This window comes from Talaromyces proteolyticus (genome assembly GCF_021365285.1).
Source record: "Talaromyces proteolyticus strain PMI_201 chromosome Unknown BGW36scaffold_5, whole genome shotgun sequence".
NCBI lineage: Eukaryota > Fungi > Ascomycota > Eurotiomycetes > Eurotiales > Trichocomaceae > Talaromyces > Talaromyces proteolyticus.
The window spans coordinates 608731-632856 of NW_025764281.1; the positions used below are offsets into that span (position 1 = coordinate 608731).

A 24126-nucleotide genomic window follows, 5' to 3' on the forward strand; every position below is an offset into this window, starting at 1 on the left:
CGGTTGGAAGATACAATCAACTTCCTAACAGTCAAACACGAACATGCTACATTCTATAATGATCTGGTTGCTGAGTGGCTCGTAACCCTCGAGGATAAGGCCACGGATGGGCTTGACAAATCGGCGTTTGAGACCGTCGGTCGAAAGGAAATGCATGAGCAGCGAGCTACCTGGGAGAGTCTGGTCTTTTCAGCATCGAAGGTAGATTCAGAGACGGTGGAGGCATATCTGAGTCAGCTTTTTAATCGGACAAAGCTTTCTCAACAGGCTCTCAAAGAGCTTCGTGAAAAGATTCGAGATTTTGGAAATAGCTTCAAATCTACGCAGAAGGCATTCGATACCGAACTGCTGAAAACTGTCAGCGAGTCCCTACTCCGTAGCGACCTTCTTTCTTCCGAAAAGACATTGATTTTAAAGGAATTTTTGAAGAATAAAGAAGTCGCTCAAGAGGTCGCGGATGTACTGAATCTACGCTTCGCCTCTCTTGACCGTTGGAACTGGACTTCTAGCGGCGTTCCCGTCGAAATGCGTCGTCAACTGAATGGAAAGTACCGGGTCTTCATGGATGGAGATCTCATCGACGCTATTCTCTTCCATTACATTGGTTTGCGGTGGTCGATTACCTTCCATCAAGCATTTACATCTTTTCTGGACTCTCCTGCATGGAAATCGAATTCAAGACCCGTCTCAAAGTCCATTACCATGCGACGCAAGCTTTTCATCGAAAAGGAAGTCCCAGAAAGCATGACCGTGGATGGGTGCCGGAAAATGGGGTATAAGGACAATTATTTTATGAGTCAACTTCCACGGTCCATGGAGGAAGGGAAAAGGAGCTATGATGATGAGGACGATATAAGAGACTTGCCAGACCAAACCCGGATGTCGCATGTTGAGACAAAACAGTCATTACTGCACCTATTAATCGCAGAGTCGATCATTCACAAGCGTCTCCATGGAGAATTCACAGTTCTACGGTCCGACTTTAAATGGTTCGGACCATCTCTCCCACATGGTACCATTCTTGCTGTCTTACGTTTCTTTGGTGTCGAGGATGACTGGCTCCAATTTATCGAAAAGTTCTTGAAGACACCTCTGAAGTTTGTCAATGATGGACCGGACGCCAAAATACAGATTCGAGAACGTGGCATTCCTATCAGCAATTCCATTTCGGACTTCTTAGGCGAAACTGTTCTTTTCTGTATGGATTACGCTGTGAATCAGCATGCGAATGGGTCATTCCTCTACCGTCTTCATGATGACTTTTGGTTCTGGGGGGAAGAGAAAACCTGCAGAAAAGCATGGAAAGCGATGAGTGATTTCACCGCTGTGGCTGGATTAGAGTTCAACGAGGAGAAGACGGGAACTGTGCAATTCAAGAAGGGGGATTCCATTAATGAAATAGCAAATTTCTCTTCCAGCGGCGAGGAAAGCGATATGGAAGTCGATGAAGATGCTGCTACCTATCCTTTGCCCAAAGGTGATATTCGATGGGGCTTCCTCAGACTCGATCCAGAGCAAGGCCGTTTCGTCATCGACCAGACCCAAGTCGACACGCACATTGAAGAGCTAAAACACCAGCTACGGGCCTGCAAAAGTATATTCGCATGGGTCCAGGCTTGGAATAGCTACTTTTCGCGGTTCTTCAGCAATTTCTTTGCCAAACCCTCCGTGGCTATTGGAAGAGAGCATATTGATATGGTTATCAGGACGTTGAATCGCATCGAACAAGAAGTGTTTTATAGTGTTGCTACCACTGAAAAGGTAGCTGGTCACGGAGGAGTGGCGGATTATTTACGCAAAATCATTGCTGAACGTTTCGACGTGCACAACCTCCCCGATGCTTTCTTCTTCTTCCCCGTCGAACTTGGTGGTCTAGAGGTGCATAATCCATTCATTGATTTTCTTGCAATGAGAGAGAATATCCAACAAACACCAAAGCGAATAATGGAAAAAGTCTATATCCTGGAAGAAGCAAACTATGAAAAGGAGAAGATGAAATGGGAAAAAGACGGTGGCCGCTATTCCAACTACAGCAAGAGTATCTTTGCAAAGGAGTTGCAAGCAGAGTTTTTCTCACTGGAGGAATGGACAGCCGTTCTCGAGTCTACTAGCGTATATCTCTATAACGCTTATAGGGATCTCCTCAGAGTCCCCGATCAGGTCGATATCGGCCAAACAGTGGATTTAAATCGGAGTTCGATGCTACTGGACGAGAAACTGGTACGGACACGGGGAGCCGGACGGACAAGAGGAGCTGGCAGAACAAGGGGGGCTAGCAGCACAAGGGATCGCATTAGCTTGAATTGGGATAGCATGGATCCATACTGGAAATGGGTGGCGGAGCTGTATCATAGTGGGATGGTGAAAAAGTTTGGCAGTTTGTCGGCTGTGGATCGCGCGTTGATGCCGCTTGGAGTCATCAAGGTGCTGCGTCAAGGCAAGGTTAGATGGCAGGGATAGGTTTTCTTTGGGTGATTTGAAGTTATCCGCCTCAGATATTGTATTTCGCGTCCTGTACTATTATATACCCTCTTCTCTGTACTCTGGAATAAACTGGTTGTCATGTAATCTATATAAGTGACAAATATTGTCAGCATATTGGTTTGCCTGAGGCACTCGATCTACAGCAAACCCTCTCTGTCTACAATATGCGTCAATTTTTCTCCTCTCTCAACTCAACCCTGCTGTCAACTTAGCCAGTTATTTAGTTATCCAAAATTGAAGGTTGTGAGGCCATGACTATTTTCAACGTCAAATTACTTAACCGCAACACTATATACATAAATTGACTGATCCCTGGAGCTAAAAATCAAGGTTGCAGAGCAAAATCATGATCATGCGCGCCTTTCAAATAATCATAATCATCTCCCACCCAATCAACACAAACATCGACATCACCCCAATTAATATATTCTTGCAGACTCTTCGGCAAGACAATATTCTGATTGCTCCGATACCACTGCGGAAACAGAATAGACACAAGCATAATCCTCGGATCGTCCGTGCGATTCGGCATCCCCGCATGCCACAATCTCATATCCCGAATAATCAAACTGCCCTTCGGCAACGACGGCTGAATTCCAGGCGACAACTTCCGCCTCTCTTCAAGCAAATCCTCCTTAATCTGTTTGTGTTCCGTATGCATATCCAACACATCCCGGGTCGTCCCCGTATGGCTCCCCAGCCAGACCTCCGTCGCGCCGTTTTCCGGCGTCGTTGAAACCAGGTTTATGTTGATTGCATACCCCCACGGAATCTGCGGGAAATCAAAATCCACGTCAATATGGACTGGCTGTCTAGTGTCGGCTTTGAAAGCCGTATTGGCACTATAAAATCTTAGCGACGGCCGCGGCCCAAACATGCATTCGACAACCTGGACCGCAAATGGATTCGCGAGCACATCTTGAAATATGTATTCTTTATCATTGACAATTGGTTCCTGTTGGATGTTTCCAGTCTTGGCGCCAAAATTGCGATGTGTGCCTGCTTTTGCGTATAGTTGCTTTGCTTCGGGAACCATCCGCCCATTTAGCTTATCCAGGTGGGCGGGGTCGACGGCATTTTCGAGAACGACCATGCCATCGCGGTGTAGTGCTTCAACGGCATGTTGTAGATTATGTGAGCCGACTTGTTGGTTAGAGAGCTCTTGCGGGCTTAGTTTGATGAGGGTGACTTTCGGTTGAGAAGCCATTGTTGTTTACCTTTTTGTAAATATCTGTTCTTATTTGGAGGAGAATGAAAAAGGAAAAAAGAAGAGAACCTCCACCACCAACTAGAAGCCGTTTAGTTAGCCCTTATCGGCAAACCTGTTATACCTGCCGAATAGGGGAGGAGGGGCCAACCCTAAAATTGTATTGGGACGGGTTGACCCCAGACTTTGGCGGCAACAGCCGATACAGCAGTTTCCTTTTACAGTATAACGTCTATACTGTATAAAATCAATAGATTGTTGAAGACTTTAACCTCTATTCATTGAATTTACATCAAATAGAATATTCGAGTTCCAGCTTGGATTTCGCGTCGAGATTCTTCAATGTTTCAATTCACTACCCAGAACATACAAGAAAAACCCCTAGCTATTAGAATCTTGTTGCTCTGCTAGTCCCAAGAAATACTCACGTCCTGAAACAGTGCTCGTAATAGACTATTAGACATATAACCAAAATCTATCTAGATTAGAGCATTAACTTGCTGCTTGTCTTTAATTTCGATAACTGAAGCATAGTACTTTCGGTTTCTATGGAATACATACTAAATCATACAAAAATAGCCACTACAAGGAACACCAAGATTGACAGTATCGACGTGGCAGTTTCTTGGTCGTCGGTGCGGTTGTAAACAGCGCTTCATTGCATACTTCATCCATGTAGTGCATAGCCCGCGGCTATCTGAACCTTATGTACCATTGGTATGTGTCAAGGCGAGTGCTGACCTTGCAAGTTAGATGCGGGATCTAATCGCCACGTTAGGGACACGGAGGTGAGTGACAGAACAGGTAACGAATGGTTGCCAAGGCTTGCTCAATGTCAACTCCATTCACTGCTGCAGGGTCATCATGGCCCGCACTCTCTTTCGTTGCAGAGGCTTGCACGTCAAGAACAAACCTTCACAGTCTCAAGATGAGGGGAGGTTTTTTTAACGAAATTGAGATATTCTTAAGAGTTTACACAGGGCTCTTTAATGTTGTTGAGTGTAATATTGTGTGAATTATGGCATTACACATGACTACAGTTGTTAATGGATTCCAAGTATCTCAACCAATGACGTAAACCGCCAATCCAATAGAAGACCCCCGTTGGCCCCGTAAGGTCTTCTATACTTCTCAATTGCTCCTGAGTTCTCAATTGATTCTGAGACTCTATCCCAGTATCCAAGTTCCTCGCCTGGCGTAAGACATCGCACATGGAGAGGAGAATTATGCGTGTGGACTGACCGGTAGTCAAGTTATACCGGCTGATGGAAGTAAGTGCTTCAGTCCAATAGCCTAAAGCTTCGTTATATTTAGCATTGATATGTGCCAGCTTTGCTAGAATAATGGATAAGCGTAATTTCTCCATTCTCAACAGTTTTGGAAGAGATTTGATTTCATTACAGATAACTTGTGCGTCGAATTGTCGGTCTTGCGCAAAGAGGGATTCCGCTAGAGTTAATCTCAGTAAAGTGACAGAGCCTGTTCTTCGCTGTGCAATCTCATTGCGAAGGCATCTTTCAGCAGCGACTGGATCTTCCAGTTCGAGATATATGTCCGCAAGACTGCAGACCAAATCGCTGGAATCTTCAAGAAAAACGATATCTTTGTAGTCATTGACTAGGTTTATGGATATCATGAGATGCGCCAACGATTCTTTGAAGTTGCCTCGATAACGTTCAATTTTGCCCATTATGATGTGTTTCCGAAAGAGCACAACAATTTCCATTGATGATGGTGGAGAAATTGGTTCCCAAGCAGCCAAAACCTCTGCCGCATTCGTGAGCTCCTCTACTTGAATGTGATCCAGGGCGCGTTGAATAGCCCCATGCCCAGAGCCAGAATGGAGCTTCTTGCTAACATGTCCTGGAACGGTCTCGTGCTGGCTATTCTCAAGAGGTCGGAATAATTGATCAGTAGAGCTTGTTATACGGTGAAGTACGGACTCTCTTTGCGCAATACAAGATTGGACGTAATTATCCTGTACACTGCTCAGGATCTCTTTCGATTGACTGATTGCGAATTGTTTCCACTCCATTCCAGGGAATCTGGAAGCTTCTATAATGCTAAGAGCTATATCCGTCTTGACTGCTGGTGACATGTTCTCGAAAACTTTATGGTTTTGAGCCTCTTGCAGCGTGTACCGAATGTGGAGGAGAAATAGTTCCATATTGAATGGTCTAGTCACAGTCAGCTTCTCAACATTAATGGGCCGGGTAAGCAGGATACGGTACGGAGGCTCCAGATATTTCCATGGAATTGAATGACACGCAATGGTCAATGCTTGTAGCCTCCAAAATGGATGAAACTCGATAGGAATCGTACCAATGACAGCAGCTGGAAGAGAGTTATCTAGCTTGAAGGTCTGCTCAGAAACCTTTGAGATGGCCGAAAATGATTGAAGCCGGGATAATATACTACCCAGCTTTGTAGGAGATGAACAAATCCTAAATAATTCATAGGACACACCATAATGAAGTACATCCATATCCTCAATGCCGCCATGGTCATTCCAGCGTTTGCGAGGTGCTGTTCCACGAGAAAGTAAATCTAGGGGGAGAATAGAGTTGCCTAGAAAACACAGAAGTACTAATAAAAGATTAGTATCTCCTGCGCCCGCTTTTTCTAGTTCTGGAATCACTTTGGACGCTGCTGCCATAGATGCAATTTTCCACTGAGAAGTATATAACTCTGTATGATAACTCCTCGTTGTGGGCAGGATATTCCTCTGAATCGCAAGTTCTCTGGCGACGTCACTGCGATACTTCAAATTGGACATGGCCACGGTCGGAGGGACGAAAGATAATGTAACTTGAAAAGTAAGCCTTGGCTGAGATTGACCTACAATGGCATAATTTTGATTCCTTACGATATAGTGTTAACGGAAGGGGTTTATCTTCTTGTGTCTTCTGTTATATCTGTTTTCTTCGACAGGTTGGTCAGAGCAGTCTGCCAAATAGATGCCCTCGCTCGCTCCTAGCTATATGCTTGGTCAATAAGTCATATCAGCTGTTGAATCAAAGTGGAACAAAGAAGATCATAAGATGGGCCTGTTACCTTTCACAAGAGAAGCTGCGGGGTCGAGATGGATGGACTATTGCCTAATTGGGTTGGTGCTTGTTTATCCTTGTCAACATTGAAGACAGCGAAATGCTCAACCTAATTTCTTTATTATATAATTAATTCGCTGATCCTCAATCACCTTTCTAATATGGAATTTAGATGGATAATCGGATTTTTTTCTCCCTTGATTTGACAGCATTTGATAATTTCGAATTTTGACCATGTCGAATCCTAGATGTTAGTCTTAGCATCAATTGATTCGCTCGGATATAGAATATCAGAGCTATTAATTGGTTCATCAGAAGCATAACCTCCACAACAACATAGTAAAAGCAAAGTCAAGATACTAAGGGTGAATCAAATTCTTTCTCTTCTTGCTTTCTTGCTTTAGGTGACGGGCCTCTGTGTGCCTTGCTTTTTCCAAGGTCAATTGGCGTAGACAAGTTTCTGCCTTGGGAAAGTCCACAAACAGTTCAATTAACAATATTGCATTCACCTAGGCTCGTTATAGATATTGCATGATATGATTCCACATACTGTGGATCACTTTCGGCCACCGTTCTGATTTCTGTTGGGCGAGATCTCCCGCAGTGGCCGAAACCGGGATCGTTTGATTTAAATGGGGCCTTGCTGTAATTCGAGATTAATTTATTGGCCTCTATTCATCAGCCACTCGGCTAAATATGACGCTTCTTACTGCATTGAGAACATAGTTAATGTCCTCGTGTTTTATTCACTGGAGAAGGAACATGATGACAAATTACTGACCGAAACAGGCTTGGCGCAAAGAGCATAATTTGTAATAATGTGTACCCCTCACATTATAAATCAGCCATCCGCCTACCTGAATTCTGCTTCAGTCAGATTTATTTACGCATACGCAAGAGAGCATTCTATTGCCCACTATGTCCCAGCCGGTATTTCACTACCTAGACCTTGGCCGCCTCGGCCGAGGAGAAGTCGTTCGGTAAGAATCAATTGCTCCACGGTTACTTGCGCGGCAATCGCTTGCTGACATTGATACTTTTATTAGTCTCTTTTTGAAAGACGCTGGTGTTGATTTCAAAGATATCCGCTATCCTTATGACGCCACCTGGCCGGCAGCGAGTGAGGACCTTAAGAAGAAGGGAATTACTTTGACAGGCAAGTTGCCTGTTATCGAATATAAGGGTAAAATCTTAGGCCAGGTTTGTTCGCCATCTGACATTACCCTATCTCTTCACTGCAGCTTACCTTGTATTTTCTAGCATATCCCAATTCTGCGCTATTTCTCTCGTGAACTCGGTTCTTACGAGGGGGATTCCAACTTTGAGAAATATGTTGTCGACGCTGTTTCAGATTTGTATATTGACTGGCGAGTGAGTTTATTATTTATATTGATTTTTAAGTATGAAAAACTGGATGCTAATGCAAAGACACAGGTCCAGTGGGTTGCCTCCTTGAAGGGGGTGACCGACGAGTACAAGAACAAGATTGTCCCGGATTATTACAATCTTGTTTCACGGTACTACGCTGAACGTGGTGGCCCATATCTCCTTGGAGATAAAATCACCTATGCCGACTTTGCGATTTATCAATCCATCGATAATGATGAGAGAACTGGAACTCTTCCGGTCAGTCATCCTATCTTCAAAAAACTCATTTCTCTAGCCTTTTCTTTTTCCTGCTCGTGTTTACTAATTATTTCTATAGACGCTGCCTGAAAACTTGGTGAAGCTCAGAAAAGCATTTGAACAAAGACCACGTATTGCCGAATACATTGCAAGTGGTCGTAACTCTAAAGTCTGAGTAGGTAGACTCGAAGTGTGCGTCTAAAATATGCTGTGACGTGACCGACATATGGACGAAGTGGTCTTGTTAGGGCATAGTCTCAAGATATCCGATGCCCATAACCGCCAATCTACTAATTTAAATATTGATTACACAAGTTCAAAAGATTTGTTAAGGTGGTTCTGCTGCTTAGACTAAGCTCGAGTTATTCACTTAATTCTATTCAAGACTTTTGTCAAACCTACCCTGCTCGAAGTATACTTCTATGCGAACGTATATCTCAGGAACCTCTTTTCACCAGGTTTTGTCAATTGGAAAGGCTCTCCACTAAGTTTTATTAATCCATACGATTAGCGACTTATAATAATTTCCAAAACTTGCTGTCAGTTGTTGTTTTGCGTCACAGGGTTGGCCAGCCCTGCCAGCCTTGTTACTCGTTTCTTGAAGCAACCTTTCCTGTCGTCGCCCTTTGAATCGGCATCCCCTACTTTTAAATTGCAGAGTCTAGGCACGTCAACAAAGAATGGTCCTAGCTCATTTTCAAAAACCATCACGTATTTATTGTTTTGAGAATAATTGTCAACGTTGTTCACACTGTATAATAACGACATATGACCGAGAAACGAATGTAATCGTCTGAGTTTTGAATTGGTAACTTGGTTTATTCATAATAATATTATGTCTCGATTGTTGGGCTAGGTAATAACAGCCGCATTTGACGGGGATGCCTCAGGCTCCAAAAGGGATCGTGGACGTGGAGAAGCCCCCGCACGTGAGGTGTGGAGCCAAAGGATTAATGTTATTTATTCTCCTCAACAAACAGAGCACAACCCAACAAACAAAATCAATCTTTGTATATCCCAAAATCCGTCAATCATTTAGCTTTTGTATCATAAAGTAACGAATCAACCCCTTTTCGTCAGAGAAAGGCCAAATAGAGGGAAAAGGGCTCAAAATGCTGGTGGACGCGGAGCTCCAAGGGCTGGATAACCAGCTTGGCACCTACATGCAAACCAGCCGACAAAATTATGCCACACAAGAGAAGCTGCTCCAGGATTTTCAAGAGCTGATTGAAAACTATCGGCAGCTGAAAAGTGACTACGAAGAAGAAAAAGAGTCCCGCGAAAAGTACAAGAAACTGGCACGTGGTCAGGTAAAAACAATCTCCTACTTCCTATCTCATTAAAAACAATCCGCTCACCTAATTACTTTCAGGAAAGGAACCCGTTTGCTTTAGTCTTAATTGATGGAGACAGTTATATTGTGAGTTTTCTTATATTAAATATCGCCCGCTGGCGCTGACTTCTGTGTAGTTCAAAGACCAACATATCAAAGGTGGCGCAGATGGCGGAGTAACTGCCGCTCAAAAACTCAGCAACTCTATCAAAGAGCTGCTCCAGTCGACATTATACAACGATGCTGACCAATGTCGAATTATGGTCCGAGTCTACGCTAACCTGGCAGGCTTATCCAAAACTCTGTCTAGAGCTGGTCTCATCGGCCATGAGTCTCGCTCTTTGGCTCCATTTACGGCCAGCTTTAATCGATCTCAAGATTTGTTTGATTTTGTGGATGCAGGCGACAAAAAGGACGGTGCCGATTTCAAAATACGAGGTAAATGAAATGTTCTTAAAATTGTGGAAGATGCCTAACTAATGTGCCGATTGGTAGAAATGTTTCGCTTATTTGCCGACAATAGTCAATGCAAGCACATTTTCTTCGCTGGCTGCCATGATGTCGGCTACTTGTCTATGCTTACTCCATATCGAGGAAAATCCGACCGTGTCACCTTACTTAAAGCCGCCTCGTTTCATCAAGAATTCGAAAACCTGAATCTACCCATAAGAGAATTGCCATCATGCTTTAGATCTACACCTCTTAACGACGCCCTGAATTCAATATCTTTGCCAACGAAAGGGAAGCTTGATATGAAAACACTACCGTACACTCCAAAGCCCAAGGTCTGCAAGTTTTATCCAAAGGTACAAATAATCAATTACGAATTATCGCTTTTCGAAACAGCAAAATCACTAATATCGACATAGGGAATGTGCAAGTACGGATCAGACTGTGTCAACGAACATATAGACAAAAGCCAACGAACGCTTTTAGTGTTGCAGAGAGAAATTTCGGCAAATCATCACCTTCTACCGATTCCGATGACACTAATAGCATAGGACGTTTTCGACTAACCGAATTACCATCCGTCGTCTTGCCCCTAAAAAGACCATTAGCTGAGGGCTTAATTCCCATAAACAAAGATGGCGATCGCCTTGAGTGCATCTGTGAAAAACCTTCCGGGGATGCATGGAATACCTATAAAAAGCGAATGTCTTTACACAAAGTCTGCAACAAACGTCATCTGGCCGGTCACTGTGATGATATCGATTGCAAATTCGACCACAGTGATCTGGAACCCTCGTCGCTTGCAGTATTACGATTTATTATGAAACAAACCCCTTGTCCTCGAGGCTCGGCTTGTCGCCAGGCAGACTGCTATGCGGGACATGTATGCCAAAAAGATGGCTGTCGAGGCGGTCACGAGTGTCGTTTCAAACCCTGTAAACACATACAATATTTAGACTTCAAAGTCACAGACTGGATAGAACCAGACGATTCTAGCACGACGGAGAAAAGTGATTTAGATATTTTTAGCCTTCACGGTGATGAGGGCTATGAAGATTCGACTCCCCACAGCCCTGTACAAGAGCCGTTAACTGAAGATATTCTCTTACGCTATTGAAAAGGCTTGTCAACACGAGAACAGAATATCGATAGAATATCCAACAGAGAAACTGGAAAAATTAAAAGATTGAAGGAAACTCTTGAGGCTTAAAGATCTCTGGAGTAGATGGAGGTATTGATTACAATATGGCTTCGTAGAAGCTTGTACTGGAAAAGACACATACGCGAGGAAGCGTATATGCCTGTTGAACGAATTTTTTTGGGATTATTGTCATGTTAGAGGGTACTATAGCTTCGGTCTATTCACTTGCACGAGAATGTTATCAAAGAAAAAGTCAAGTAATTCCCTACGTCAAATTATCTTTCGCACTTCAAAGCTCGGTGGTCTTAATGCGTATGTCGAATTTAGTTATCCTTCTAAAGTGAAATCCTCTAGAAGCTGCCGTAGCCTGCTCTTTTCATTCTCGCCGCCAAAGATAGCATCCACACCCCTAACGCAAAGTGCAATCAAGTCTGAACGGTTGAGACCAAAATGCTTCGCGGCCAGAAAATATTCTTGCGAAACAGGACTGCAGAAGAAACCCACATCGTCAGTCTATCACATACGTTAGCTTTACCTGCTGAGGGAAATAAGATGCCATAGACATTGTCGGAAAGGATGTTGAAATTGTTGACATACACATAAAGCCAACGGACATGCCGTCTTCAGCCAATACGCAAAATGATGATCCTCGAAACCACCTTTGATCATCTTTGCATGCACATTACAGGACATGCATAATTCAAGGCCGATGCCTCTGTCGGTTATCTTTTCCTTGATGGCGTCGGGAACATGGATGACATGTCCTAAACGATCTGGTGCGAATGACAGTAGAGTCTCTAGTTCCTTGATCTCCCCCGAGAACAAGGTCTCGGCGAAATGAAGTGTGATTTTGAGCCCTTCTGATCTTGCGAGAGCAAATGCTGAGCGAAAGATTGAAACATCGCCCTTGTTCGGGTTCCCGCAGAGATCGATTCCGATGATTGCGAGGTTTTCGTTATATATGCGGTGTTTTAGAGCAAGATCAACAACTTGCATTGCCGATTCGGGGTTATCTCTCGCTCGATCTATAGATAGGATGAGATATACAACCATTCCATCTACGTTGTTAGCCTTGGTTTGATCTTGGCGGAATGCATCAATTGCACTCAACACTGTGAGAATATAAGTCTCCTTCGAGACAATAATCTCTCCATCATGACCGCGAATCTCTCTGGGTGTGGTTCGTAGCTCCAAATACCGTACACCATCACGCTTGAAATCGTTCAGAACAGCACTCGTAGCGCATAAGATACTATCAACATCATTGCACAACTGATAAATCATTTTTGAGAAGACGTCGAAGAATCTATATTATCGTTCCTCATTAATAATCAAAAATATCTCGGATACGAAGATCTTTCGGAGATTTGAGATCCAGCATACATGTTCACCCTATAGTCAACTTTCCCTGGGGGCATTAGTACCCATGGATCATCTAGATCAAAGTTCGGATCGTGAGATTTCTTTCGCAGCCATATCTCGTGCAGACATTCTCGAGTTATGCTGCCGCTCAGATGGGCATGTAGCTGGTTGTTTTATTAGTAAATAAAATTTTTCAAAATTTTGTTTCTTCAGGCACTTATAGCGTCGTGGAGATAATACCTCTATTTTTGGTAACCGTTTGGTGAATAATTCGGTAACTGGTGATAAATTTTGACTTGTGGCCATCTTTCCAAATCCACATTCAGATGTAGATGTAAATTCGGCTTTATATATGCAGTTGTGATGGTACAAGGCTGGATTGGTTTTTCAAAGCGTACCTTTGCAAGGTTTATTGTTGGAGCAAGTTCTACGTCGATTGTAAAATGCTTGGGAATACTGTTCAACGATGTTGTTGAAAAACCCCCCACTCTCGGCTCGTCGCTGCACGCCCTACTCCTACTTAGGCTGCATGAAGCGCTGCACGTGAATATCCAATTCTATAAATTGCTTTAAATCCATCTGATTTTGATTGTTTCCACTATTTAGTAAGCGAGCATTGTGTAATTATGTTTGTCAAGCATTTCTGAGTTCCTTGGATTTTACTACCCTATGCAAGGAACTGTTGAGTCTCTAGACGTTACGTATCGATGACCCATGTTAACCTTAAGTAGTGCCAGATCTGAGATTCTTCATATTTAAATACGTACATATGTACTTCTTCGTATAATCCTGGTTACATAGAAACGCCAAATCATAAATTTAATTATCATCTTCAAACCACGGCCCATTGGCCTCAAGAAACTCGCGCCAAGTCGTCAACTTCTCATCAACCTGCTCAAGCGTCCACTCGAGATCCTTCTGACCCGTCGGACCATAGTAAGACCACTCGCTGAGCATTGTAGGCGCCTGAGAAACCTTCTGTTTTATCGGATCATCTGTCAGAAGCGGAATCTCAGAAATTGAGGGCAAAACAACTTGTTTGCCTGACACCTCACTCCAAGTCTCAACTTGTTCTTGCGCCGTGTAGAAAGCAGTCGAGGCAGTCAATTGACAGCCATTGTATTTCAATGGATCTCGTAGTGCTGGGGCAAGGTATTTCCCAATATCCGAGATGTCGATCAGAGGGATTCGGGTTTCAGGTGTGAAGGCAAATGGGAAGAGCACTTTTTGGTCACTTATCTAGAATATTTCGTTAGTTTATCCATATCTAGAGAGAAGGTCTCATTAATATAGCGTACTTTCTTTGGCTTCGGCGCAAGATCGTTCCACACATTCTGCATAAACCATCCCGGCAAGAAGAAAACACTGCTAGGAAATGATAAGCCACGGATATACTCCTCGACCTCAGCTTTGCTGTCAAAGTGGTGAACCTCCGTCAGTTTACCATTGGTAATCTTCTTAACATTTGGTAATGATGACCATATGAAAAGAGTAACTCCAGCGGCAACGGCAGCGTCGGCGAGGGCTTTGCCTTGAGCGATTTCAACGGAAGCGCGAGCTTTCTCCCAGTCTAAAACTTATATGTTTAGCCGCTACTAGGAATCAAGATTCTAACCATGGTGCAGAGGAGAAATGGGATCTTACAGTTCGTTACTGAGAAGACGGCGTATGCGCCTGCAACAGCGGCATGGAGAGTTTCGGGGTCATCGAGATTGGCCTTAATATTCATATCAACGAAAATTCTCGCAAAAATATTCTTGCACATACCTCTACAATCTCAACTGACTTTTGTTTAAGTTTCGCCGCCGCAGTAGAACTGGCGTTTCTTGTAATGGCCCGGAGACGAAAAGTTTTAGAGAATTCAGGATGGTCAAGTATATAGTTGACGAGCGCGCCACCTTGTTGGCCTGTGGCTCCAAATATGACAAATAATTTGCTCATTTTAGCAATCAACTAGTGGGGATCAATATCAATTAATGTAGTAGATGAGATTGTGGATTAGAGCGGAGGATGTAGATAATGCCAACTGTTAAAGAATCGAGGCAGAAATACCGAAATTTATAGATTCCTGCTCCTTCAAATAAATTTGACAAAAGGATTCAATTTAGTAATCAATAGCTGACAACAAGTCCGATCAGTATGTTTTCTATATGACTTGACGGACATTGACCCTAGCAAAAGACCACGCAAAAAGGCCGCAACTCCGTAAAGCGGACTTTCGGGCCTTGAAACTTGTGTTAATACTTCCCCTTCCCCCAATTATGTAACAAAAAAGAATGTTATAAAGGAATAATACACTTAGAGTCCAGAACCGTCCACCTTCTGGAAATTCCTGTCTCGGCTACAGAAATCGCAAAATATAAAGCGACGGCGGTCAGCTATGCACCAGGCTCCCACAAATGATGCTTGAAAAGGCCGCCTGTACCACTGCGGCGCCGCTGAATTGAACCGACAAAGGAGATGGAGGATCCCGACCGTCCATGGCCAGCAGAGTCAGCTGCGAAGGATTTTTGGGTGGAGGGTGAAGCCCCTAGGTTATGTATATACGTAGACCGCCATTTGATCTCATCTTCCAAAACGTGTATGGAGCATTAACATTGCACAATCCATTAAGAAGTGATTTCAAAAAGTAGTTACTTGCTCTCGCTATTATATTTCTTTCTCTGCGATCATATAGCTTAAATGGGATAAAGTTGCCTATTCCGTTGACTAACGACGACTACATTTGATAGACTCGATCAGAGGAAAGTGTCGGGGTCTCTCCAGATGTCGGGATGAGAATGTGTGGGTGGAGCATTCATAAACCATGTTTGTTGAATGGTTCTTGATGTGACCATCTACTATGTATCCTAAATGCTCCTTCTTGTCTAACTTGTTGCTCACTGGGGTCTAAGAGATGGCTTCCTTGTATTTACTTGCTTGACTTTTCACTCTTAACATTACTGTAGAGTTTCAGATTAAAAGTGTTTATTGTCGACAAAAGTAGAATGATTACAGCGATTATCTATGTTTGCACACTGGCCGAAACCGAGACATGGAATAGTGGATAAGTAAATCCACAACATTTATCTAATTTAAAGCTTAATTTTTATAGTTCAGTTAGCTATTATCACTATCCAAATAGTATGTATCTCTTGAAGGCTAATGTGCACCGTCAGAGCGGTTACTTCGCCAGAAAGCATGAAGTGAGGAAAGATATTGTCATATGCCGGCATAGCGCCACAAAGTTGTTTCCTTGTGGATGCTGAGGGCTAGTTATCGATGACACTGCAGCTAGTTTCATTAAAAATTCCGATATCAACTAGGACTGTTATTGTTCTGTTTCTGGTGGTTCTTCTACGGGATAATTAATACCAAACTAAGCAACTTACATAGATTATCGAGGACCACGATTGACATGCAGACATGACTTCTGACTCATTCGATGTTCTGAATCAAGTTTGCCTGGAAGCTATCACAGGCTGCCTAACTTAACCCACCAAGCCAGCAACCGGCTCGGTTTTCTGCCTGCTTGGGGCTTGCCATTGGTGCTTGAACAACGGTGCAGTCAGTCCTCGCTCGGTACTACTACGTGGTGAACCGGCCGAGAGCATGATCTTCGTTTTTGATTGTCTAGACGCGATATATCCCTGTACCATGCAATAGCCGGGAGCTGCGATTGGTGTTGCGACACCTGGCAGGCGAATGGCCCGCTGTGGCCCCTTGAAACGACGTGGCCATAGGATGTGTTCGAGCATCGCGGCTAGTGTCTCACAGCGGGCAGTGACCTGACGCTACTCTCTGTACGTGTTAGCATTATTTAATAACAGCAAAAACATTGTTGAGTCGAGAATGTGTTGAATATGCATTGGTTAATAATAGTTACTGACTGGTCTGGCCTCGGCAACCCAAATAGGCAGCCGCGATCCACGTGACCGGCCCGAGTGTGGCGGTGTGGCGTCGGCTTGGGCGGATCGTGCCTAACATCCTCCAACCTCGCGATTATTCATTATTGTTATTACTACTACCGTGCTTATTATTCGGCCTTTCTTGTTCTGACTCACTCGCGCACTAGTGCATTAGGTATCCCAGCAGAAGCTTCACCACGCCGTACCCAACCACCTCCCATCCGCAGCATCTTGCTACACGCGCGGTACCTTCCTTGGTGGAGTCATCCTCGGTCACACGACGTGTGTGGGCTGCTCGCTTCGATCTCCAGTCCCTAAAGAGAGCATTGCCATCCTTCGACTGACAAACTCTGCTTGTCAACTGTTGCAGCCTCCGCCCCCGCCCCGTCGCTTGGCCTGCTGGAGTTCCGGATACGCCTGATTTCTAAGGTGGCAACGTTCTGCGCATCCGCTAGCGGAAAGCTCCTTGGTGGATGCCTTGTACAGTCTGAGCACTATAATAGCCACCGCGTCCCCCCATTCGACCCACGCAACTGCGTCGGCTACAAAATCGCTCTGTCCTATACACCGCTCTTGCATCCTTCACATCGACTATCCTTGCGCGCTGAAACAAGGTTTCCGCCACATAGACCAGCCTCCGTCAGGAACTTAGGAACTTCCTTCCCTCATGTCTGCTGTCATGGGCGACGGCACAGACTATCCAAGTCCAAGAAGTGAAGGGCCCAGCGGACCTAGCGCTATTCTCATTGCTGCTCCAGAGTCTCTTTCACCATCAAAGATGGCAGATTCCGTGCCAAATCTCACTACAGATGGAACTCGCCCACGATTGTCGGTGAGACGGTCTCGCGATCCTCCAAAGAACGAGTTGAATCAGATCTATTGTGATCATACCGAGTGTCAACCCAACCCGCCTACATTCCGTCGACCTTGCGAATGGAAGTAAGTACCCATTTAGATTGGTTTCTTGTAAATCTTTTTTTTTAATCCTTTTACTAACTATTTACTAGTAAACATATGGATAAACACGATCGCCCCTACAAGTGCATGGAGCCCGGCTGTGACAAAATCCAGGGATTCACATACTCCGGTGGACTTTTGCGACACCAACGCGAAGTGCACAAGAAGAATGCCACAGCCAAAAAGTCCTTAATGTGCCCTTATGCCGACTGCAATCGCAGCAAAGGCGATGGCTTTACTCGACAAGAAAACCTCAAGGAACATCTTCGCCGCCGTCACATGCATACAGATAATGGAGCTTCATCGGAACTCTCGGCCCTTGCCGTTGCCGAAGTCGAGGGTCTGAAGTCAACACTTCTGGAACACACCCCAAGTCTCAAGCGCAAGCATGATTCTGTTGACTCCCCGCTTGATATTTTGGACGGAGATGAAGAAAGCTCGGTCGATCTCCATGACGAAGTGAAACGTCTGCGGCTCGAAGTGGAAAAGAAGGACAGGCGTCTAGAAGAACTCGAGCGAATTGTAGCAGGACTGCAACAGTCGATTCCCCAACACGGCGGTATGGCAGTGGTTGCTGGTAGCGAAGTTTGATGCCACATTCTCCTCTCTCCTGTCTGTTTTGATGCATTGGGTGGCGTTGTTCGCAAGTCGTACGATTACACGATTTTCTAATTTCTGTGCATGTCGAAAGGGCCTTTGGTTGGATTCAGTGCGTTTAGTGATGAAGTGTGATTATGCTTTCTCCGATTACGAGATCAGGCGTTCGGTCTGGGATGTGGAGTTGTGGAGAGCGAACCTCTCCTTGCAGTGGCGTTGTTTATTCATATTCGCATATTTTATCAACAAATATACCCTGGTTTATTGTTTCCCACGGTGTCTGTTACGGCATTGTGTAGCTGTCGCCCCTCATGTACGCTCATGCGTTTTTAATAACTTGCTCCCTGCCTTTCTCTACTTTCAATTTCACTAGTTATCAACATGTATTCCTGTTGCTACCCGTACGTGCGATTCCACACTTAGATAGAGCTAAAATGAGACGATATCCAGTAAAACCTAGCCCAGTAATCGCCTGTCGGAAAGAAGCGGTGAAGGTGCCTGAATGCAGCGAACATGTCGACATTCAATCTTCACCGGAATAGCCGGTAGTGTACGTACGTACGTACCAGTTGCCTCTATTGACGCACGTAGTTGTCTACGAAACCCGGTGCACCGCCACGCCCAAGCATAAATAAGCATATGACTAGTGCGCAATCAACATCCATGACGAGTCCCAGAACAAAAATTGAAACTTCGCCTCCATCAGGCACCAGTCATTCCAGCCTGCAAGAATCCCTATAAAAATAATTAATTGTGCGGTGGCTGAGGCTCATGCATTTGCATTATTGCATACATGAGTCTGACCGTCCAATCAGGCGCGTGCGAACCAGCACTGAGTGGCTTAGATAATCCACAATCTAGAAAATTCGCTGCCTGAGGCGAGGACGTGATGTACGTACTCTGTCGATCATGGCTAGTTACTTGCCCCTTCTGGATGCTCGGTAATTGCATACGTGCGTACTCGGTACAGTGGATATCGATCAACCCTCGTATTGGTATGAAATATGATTGACATGCCAGGATTGTTTGGTGAATAATAGTAAGCGAGTAAGCAGCTGCGTGTACCGACTGGGGCTCAGCTGCATACTAGTATAGAATATTGATGCTTGGCAGAACTGTGGGATGTTGTTCCTATTGATTACTTTCTTATGTGTATCATGTATATTGATGTAAAGGGAGTGTGAGGCAGGCTGTGCGGTTTTTTGATGGTGTTTTCGAAGTTTAAAAGCACGAATCAATGTTGATGGCTGGATTTGCCTCCGTATCTCATCCGTTTTCGTGTGCCGTGGATTTATATACCGAGTTCAAATTAATTGCTTTTTAATAAGCATCTACTGAAACATTTTTAGTCATGAATCATCTCTATTCTTAAACTGTAACTCAATTTTCTAAATTCAATACCCGCGAGGTCTTTGATCAACCGGCATTTCATGAGCAGCCCTGTAAACACTAAGCTCCTGGGGATGTTTTATATCCTTTGCTTGATAATGACGTTTGTAGAGTGGAACTGGAGGCGAAATATATTCTGGCTTTTTCGGAATTCTCATCCACAACATGAAGAATCCGGCCAAGGATAGTACCACCACAGCGCCAAGCACAACACCAAGCGCAATCGCAGCCTTAGTCCCGCTGGAGACACCAGAACTACTTGTTTGTACAGGCGAAGATTGAGCAGCCGGTTGAGAAGAAGTTGGATGAGAAGTGACTGTGACTGTAAAGGGACTGGCAGAGGCACTTGTCGTCGACGAGAACCTGTATAGAGTTGGCGATAATGTTATTGGATTACTTTCGCAACAGGATGTGTTGGCGTGGCCGCAGCACCATGTTGTTGAGTTTCCACCTGCTTCTTTATCGCATGGGGTCATTTCACTTGCCTGGAGATGCAATAATCTGTCAGTAATCAGAAATGAAAGGGACATAGAAAGATCGATAGATACATACCCCCTCCTCCATACATTCATTCAGACAATTTCCATCTTCCCAGCTTTCATTTGAACACGAATTCCGCCAATAGAGTGATTCCACCGCCTCGGTTGTTGTGTCGTGGAATACATTCTCACACAGCCCATTTGAAAGACAAATGTCACGGGTGCTGGAGTTGTATATACCAGTCGCATCAGCGCCGGGCGGAGAAGCGCGATTCGTAGCACAGCACATGCTAAAGACTCCCTCCATTTTGATACATGGCTCATAACTTTGCGTGTCTCCACCGGGGAGATAGCAGGCGGGATCCCAATAAGCCTTAGCTAGGATGAAGAAGCTAAAAAAGGTAGAAAAGTGTAAAAGCCACATAGTGAAATCGTAGACAGTAGGAATTTATTGAGTGGAATCATAAATAGTACTAAGGTATTGAGTGCCGATGGTTTGGATATGAAAGCCGAGCAGCGCTGAAGACGAAAACAGGTATAATTGATATCAAGAAAGGAAGAGAAAACGGAGTAATGAGATAGAATATAACGATAAATTTGAAAAAGGATAAGCGCCAGGTTCACCCTTCTCTCTCTTCAGGAACACTCATCAATTCCAGTCAATGCCGAATTGTGCAGGTATTAAGCGCCACTAAATCCCCATAAATGGAACATTCTGCGGAGTTTTATTTTGGGACCCTGTATTAGCATTGGGCTATAAACAATTTGCCGCAGCCTACTGCGTTGCTAATACATGCATGGCTTGACGATATTGATTACACTGAATGTAGTATTAATAATAACCTTGAAGGATGAAGAGTAGAAATATGGCCAATCATGTCAATTGATAGAAGACTGAACAATCCATTGACAAAAGTAAAACCAACCGGTAGAAAGGAGGAGAACAATAATAAGAACGTAGAAATTCTGCGACATTGAATGATAACTCGCCTAACGATATAAATGTATTGCGAACTTCACAAGTGAAGCTTTTATGCACATTTCAATTCAACAGAACGTCGTGATTTCAAACGATGTCCTTGAAATTGAATGAATATCCTTGCCGAATATCCTTGCCACTTCAGGCCTGAAGAATGTCTCGACCAATGGGATATGATTCTAGTTGTTGGTGCTGCAAGCGACGACATTAGTGCGGCGAGGTGGACTTGGCAGGGATCGATTGCATAGCGAACGGCCAGTAAAACAGCGAGTTCGTGACATTTTGAAACATGGTGGCGGTAATTCCCCTGTGAGTCTATCTTTAGTCTCTATACGAGTCAGCAATTATAGAACCATTATGCGAATTAACATTGTCCCTTGTATACTAATTTAAGTGATGAGTATAATATTTTTATATTGACTTAAGATGTTAGATATTTTAGAAGTTATAGTGAGTGCAAATATTCTCCATATATGTGCATATGTGGAACTGGAGGTATTAAATTCTGTATGTCAATTGGTGGTTTAAATGTTCCAATTTTGGCCTCATTCCGTTGGTGTTGAGGAAAGGGCTCTGATGCTGGTTTCTACTATTCTAGACCTTCCTGTTACCAGACTTCATGTAAATTGATTTAGGGCAGGGATAATAATGAAATCTGACTATTAATAGTATATATAATTAATACACGTAGGGCTAATCTAGTTGACCTAAGGTCCATGTGGCGTCAACTGGTGTACTTTTGGTGTATATCTCCACCGCTGTGGAATGTCTCCTGAACTACAAACTAGGACTGGTCAGCATAGACACAAGCTTGAATAACATTCTAATAAAACATGCTCACATGAAATAAAGCCTTTGTTAACCCTTATCAAGACAATTTAACATTGGTTAGCACTAGTCCAGCCATCTATTCAATGAATGGAATGTATACTCTTCAGATATTGATCTTTTAAATATACCCCGCCTTGACTTATTCTTGAGTCATATGTTAAGAATTTTCCCTTCTGTATATTATTATTGTCCGATATTTTTCTTGGGTATTTGATTGATGTATAGATGGTCGGCCCAGATCCACCAATCACAGCCCGTCACGCTAGGCAACCCGTATCGACCAGTCACTTTGACGTCCGTTTGCATTTCCGCTTCAGCCGCAACTTGAACATTGCAATTGCCAGCCCATCATCAATTGTGCATGCTGCTACTGTTGAACAGGAGCCGCGAGAGCTTGTATGCTTTTGCATTGTTTTAGCTCGGAAGTCTCCATTTGAGCGGATTCAGTAGTGCCATGCTCCTCTCTCGACGATACTAACACGGCGATTGTATGCATACGCTAAAATACCAGGCTGTATTGGGGACAAGAAACCACTTTCATCTCACTTTGCAGTTCGAGTGATTTGCCATTATCGATAGACTTCCAAATCACTCTACCGTCACTTTCTTTTCTAAAGATCTGTTGACTGTTCGTCTAAATTTCACACGCCTGTCGCAAACCATAATGGCAGACAAACTCGATGCTAGCCATGGCCGTAGCGCACCAGCGTACTTACCAGCACACGAATATCACGCTGCGATCCCACAGGTCCCTCAAACCTTTTTAGTCCCGCCAATGGCGCTTGGTGACAAAAACCTGAATCGTTTTATCGTCGAGCCGCCAGAAGAACATGGCTTTGACGTGGGTGAATTCGTCGACTCGGGTTTCTTCAATCAAGTTGATCAGTCATGGTTTTCTCACCGTGCAAAGCGTGAGACATGGTTATACGCCATGCGTAGAGAGGCTCAGCAAATCCTACCCTTTCTATACCTCGGCCCATCATCTGTGTCAAAGGACCAAGATTTTCTCAGAAGGGAAGGCATAACTCTACTCCTGTCTATTCGTGACAGGCGATCAGCCAATGTACGTCTGCTATCAGGTGCCAAGGTTGCAGAAGAGCTCGGAATACTGGCCGACTCGGTCGATGTGGAGGGCGAGGCAGAACTTATTGCCTCTTTCCCCAACGCCATTCGTCGAATCAATAAACATATCACCTCTGGCGCCTCGGCTCAACAAGGCCTGCCGCCCAGAGTGCTCGTATTTTGTGAAGCTGGGAATGAGAGATCTGCCAGTGTAGTTATTGCTTACGTGATGGCTATGTTTAATATGACTATGGCGAATGCCATGTGGACCGTGCAACATCGAAGATTCTGCATCAATGTTGACGAGTCAATGCAATCACTACTCCGCTCTTTCGAGACAATCCTAGAAGCAAAAAGACAAGTTGCAGCAGCACGCCGCCAAGAGAGTCTTATGGGGCAGTCACAACCACTGCCTCAGAGTAAATTGTTGAAAAAGCGCAGTTTCATTGAATATGACAATGACCAGCAGCACTCGTCTGGACCAGGTGGTAATCTTGGTAATTACTCCACGGGTATGAGCAACGCCGAAGACAGCCCTGAACATTTGAAGCAAAAACCAGCGCCATTCGTAGATCGCGTTGTATGATGAAAGAAGATGAGCATATGGGAACATTGGAAAGATTATCAAGGCACTTTAGATGAAATGGGATGGAGTTTTGCTGTACAACAGAGTTCACCAGGAGCCAAATAGTTAGGCGTTAGGGAATCAACAATACCCAGATTTAGATGGATTCAAATCCATTTTTCAAACTTGAAGTTTGTACTTATGTAGGATATATCAGTATTATGTAGTTTCTACCCGCTTCTTGGTACAAGATGAGCTGTGGGGATGTTAAGATATATCAATAAAAGAAAGAAAATCCAACAAGGGTAATACGCGTTATAAAACAAGAAGATATAGCAATAGCGTTGTCCCTTGACCGCCATTCCTTGATACAGAATCCAACAAGGAAGGCGCATGGTTCCATGCAAACACCCACAAACAACAGAAGAGCGCCTCGTTCCCTCCGCCAAAAAAAAGGCCTCATCTTATTTTGTTCTGATACATCCAACTATCCCATCCTTCTTGGACTTCTTTTTAGCCAGATTTTGGGTCATGGTAAAACTCACCATTCCTTTTTACTCTCACCTGGTCACTGCTTTCCACATTTCCACCCACCACACCACCTGATCATATCTTTGTACCTGAGACTTGGCCAGCAGCCTTTCCACAAATATTCTGTCTTTCCCTCAATTTTTCCGCTAGTTATTTCTTTCTCAACAGCTTACAGACATACTTGTTCAATTGGGTGACA

The 24126-nt window shown here is 44.1% G+C and overlaps 9 protein-coding genes across 9 annotated transcripts; 4 read left to right on the forward strand and 5 right to left on the reverse strand.

Moving 5' to 3' along the window:
- Positions 1-2731: 2731 nt before the first annotated feature.
- BGW36DRAFT_376152 (uncharacterized protein) lies at positions 2732-3741 on the reverse strand. The gene has a single exon (XM_046215852.1). It carries the CDS (start codon positions 3689-3691, stop codon positions 2810-2812), a length of 882 nt encoding a protein of 293 aa, XP_046072930.1. The 5' UTR covers positions 3692-3741; the 3' UTR covers positions 2732-2809.
- A 941-nt stretch (positions 3742-4682) lies between these two features.
- On the reverse strand, positions 4683-6721 carry BGW36DRAFT_376153 (uncharacterized protein). The gene is made up of 2 exons (XM_046215853.1): positions 6558-6721; positions 4683-6499 (listed from the first exon to the last, which is right to left on the reverse strand). The coding sequence occupies exon 2, from the start codon at positions 6465-6467 to the stop codon at positions 4716-4718; it is 1752 nt and encodes a 583-aa protein (XP_046072931.1). The 5' UTR covers positions 6468-6499; positions 6558-6721; the 3' UTR covers positions 4683-4715.
- Positions 6722-7656: 935 nt separating this feature from the next.
- On the forward strand, positions 7657-8539 carry BGW36DRAFT_426175 (glutathione S-transferase; the record flags this gene model as incomplete). The annotated part of the gene is made up of 5 exons (XM_046220226.1): positions 7657-7718; positions 7785-7938; positions 7999-8109; positions 8173-8364; positions 8444-8539. 5 exons carry the CDS (start codon positions 7657-7659, stop codon positions 8537-8539), a joined length of 615 nt encoding a protein of 204 aa, XP_046072932.1.
- Positions 8540-9346: 807 nt separating this feature from the next.
- Positions 9347-11264, forward strand: BGW36DRAFT_339586 (uncharacterized protein; the record flags this gene model as incomplete). Its single annotated transcript, XM_046213040.1, is given in 6 exon segments — positions 9347-9674; positions 9737-9784; positions 9835-10135; positions 10193-10503; positions 10567-10632; positions 10644-11264. The coding sequence occupies 6 exon segments, from the start codon at positions 9477-9479 to the stop codon at positions 11262-11264; spliced, it is 1545 nt and encodes a 514-aa protein (XP_046072933.1). The 5' UTR covers positions 9347-9476.
- A 205-nt stretch (positions 11265-11469) lies between these two features.
- On the reverse strand, positions 11470-13116 carry BGW36DRAFT_376156 (putative adenosine deaminase). Its single transcript, XM_046215854.1, has 4 exons — positions 12891-13116; positions 12672-12814; positions 11886-12594; positions 11470-11801 (listed from the first exon to the last, which is right to left on the reverse strand). Exons 1-4 carry the CDS (start codon positions 12954-12956, stop codon positions 11616-11618), a joined length of 1104 nt encoding a protein of 367 aa, XP_046072934.1. The 5' UTR covers positions 12957-13116; the 3' UTR covers positions 11470-11615.
- Positions 13117-13384: 268 nt separating this feature from the next.
- On the reverse strand, positions 13385-14741 carry BGW36DRAFT_416113 (NmrA-like family-domain-containing protein). The gene is made up of 4 exons (XM_046219334.1): positions 14418-14741; positions 14295-14367; positions 13949-14220; positions 13385-13889 (listed from the first exon to the last, which is right to left on the reverse strand). The coding sequence occupies exons 1-4, from the start codon at positions 14589-14591 to the stop codon at positions 13470-13472; spliced, it is 939 nt and encodes a 312-aa protein (XP_046072935.1). The 5' UTR covers positions 14592-14741; the 3' UTR covers positions 13385-13469.
- A 2463-nt stretch (positions 14742-17204) lies between these two features.
- BGW36DRAFT_426179 (putative C2H2 transcription factor) lies at positions 17205-18085 on the forward strand (the record flags this gene model as incomplete). Its single annotated transcript, XM_046220227.1, has 2 exons — positions 17205-17476; positions 17545-18085. 2 exons carry the CDS (start codon positions 17205-17207, stop codon positions 18083-18085), a joined length of 813 nt encoding a protein of 270 aa, XP_046072936.1.
- Positions 18086-19485: 1400 nt separating this feature from the next.
- On the reverse strand, positions 19486-20266 carry BGW36DRAFT_426180 (uncharacterized protein; the record flags this gene model as incomplete). The annotated part of the gene is made up of 2 exons (XM_046220228.1): positions 19486-19965; positions 20033-20266. The coding sequence occupies 2 exons, from the start codon at positions 20264-20266 to the stop codon at positions 19486-19488; spliced, it is 714 nt and encodes a 237-aa protein (XP_046072937.1).
- A 1826-nt stretch (positions 20267-22092) lies between these two features.
- Positions 22093-23581, forward strand: BGW36DRAFT_376161 (protein-tyrosine phosphatase-like protein). Its single transcript, XM_046215855.1, has one exon. It carries the CDS (start codon positions 22434-22436, stop codon positions 23415-23417), a length of 984 nt encoding a protein of 327 aa, XP_046072938.1. The 5' UTR covers positions 22093-22433; the 3' UTR covers positions 23418-23581.
- Positions 23582-24126: the final 545 nt, after the last annotated feature.

Coding starts and splice junctions, on each gene's coding strand:
- BGW36DRAFT_376152 (XM_046215852.1), bottom strand. CDS start 3,691: ATGGCTTCTCAACCGAAAGTCACCCTCATCAAACTAAGCCCGCAAGAG.
- BGW36DRAFT_376156 (XM_046215854.1), bottom strand. CDS start 12,956: ATGGCCACAAGTCAAAATTTATCACCAGTTACCGAATTATTCACCAAA. Junction 12,815..12,890: donor AACGGTTACCAAAAATAGAG/GTATTATCTCCA, acceptor TAAAACAACCAG/CTACATGCCCATCTGAGCGG. Junction 11,802..11,885: donor CATGTCCGTTGGCTTTATGT/GTATGTCAACAA, acceptor CGTATGTGATAG/ACTGACGATGTGGGTTTCTT.
- BGW36DRAFT_376153 (XM_046215853.1), bottom strand. CDS start 6,467: ATGTCCAATTTGAAGTATCGCAGTGACGTCGCCAGAGAACTTGCGATT.
- BGW36DRAFT_416113 (XM_046219334.1), bottom strand. CDS start 14,591: ATGAGCAAATTATTTGTCATATTTGGAGCCACAGGCCAACAAGGTGGC. Junction 14,368..14,417: donor AGTCAGTTGAGATTGTAGAG/GTATGTGCAAGA, acceptor ATGAATATTAAG/GCCAATCTCGATGACCCCGA. Junction 13,890..13,948: donor TTGCGCCGAAGCCAAAGAAA/GTACGCTATATT, acceptor GAAATATTCTAG/ATAAGTGACCAAAAAGTGCT.
- BGW36DRAFT_376161 (XM_046215855.1), top strand. CDS start 22,434: ATGGCAGACAAACTCGATGCTAGCCATGGCCGTAGCGCACCAGCGTAC.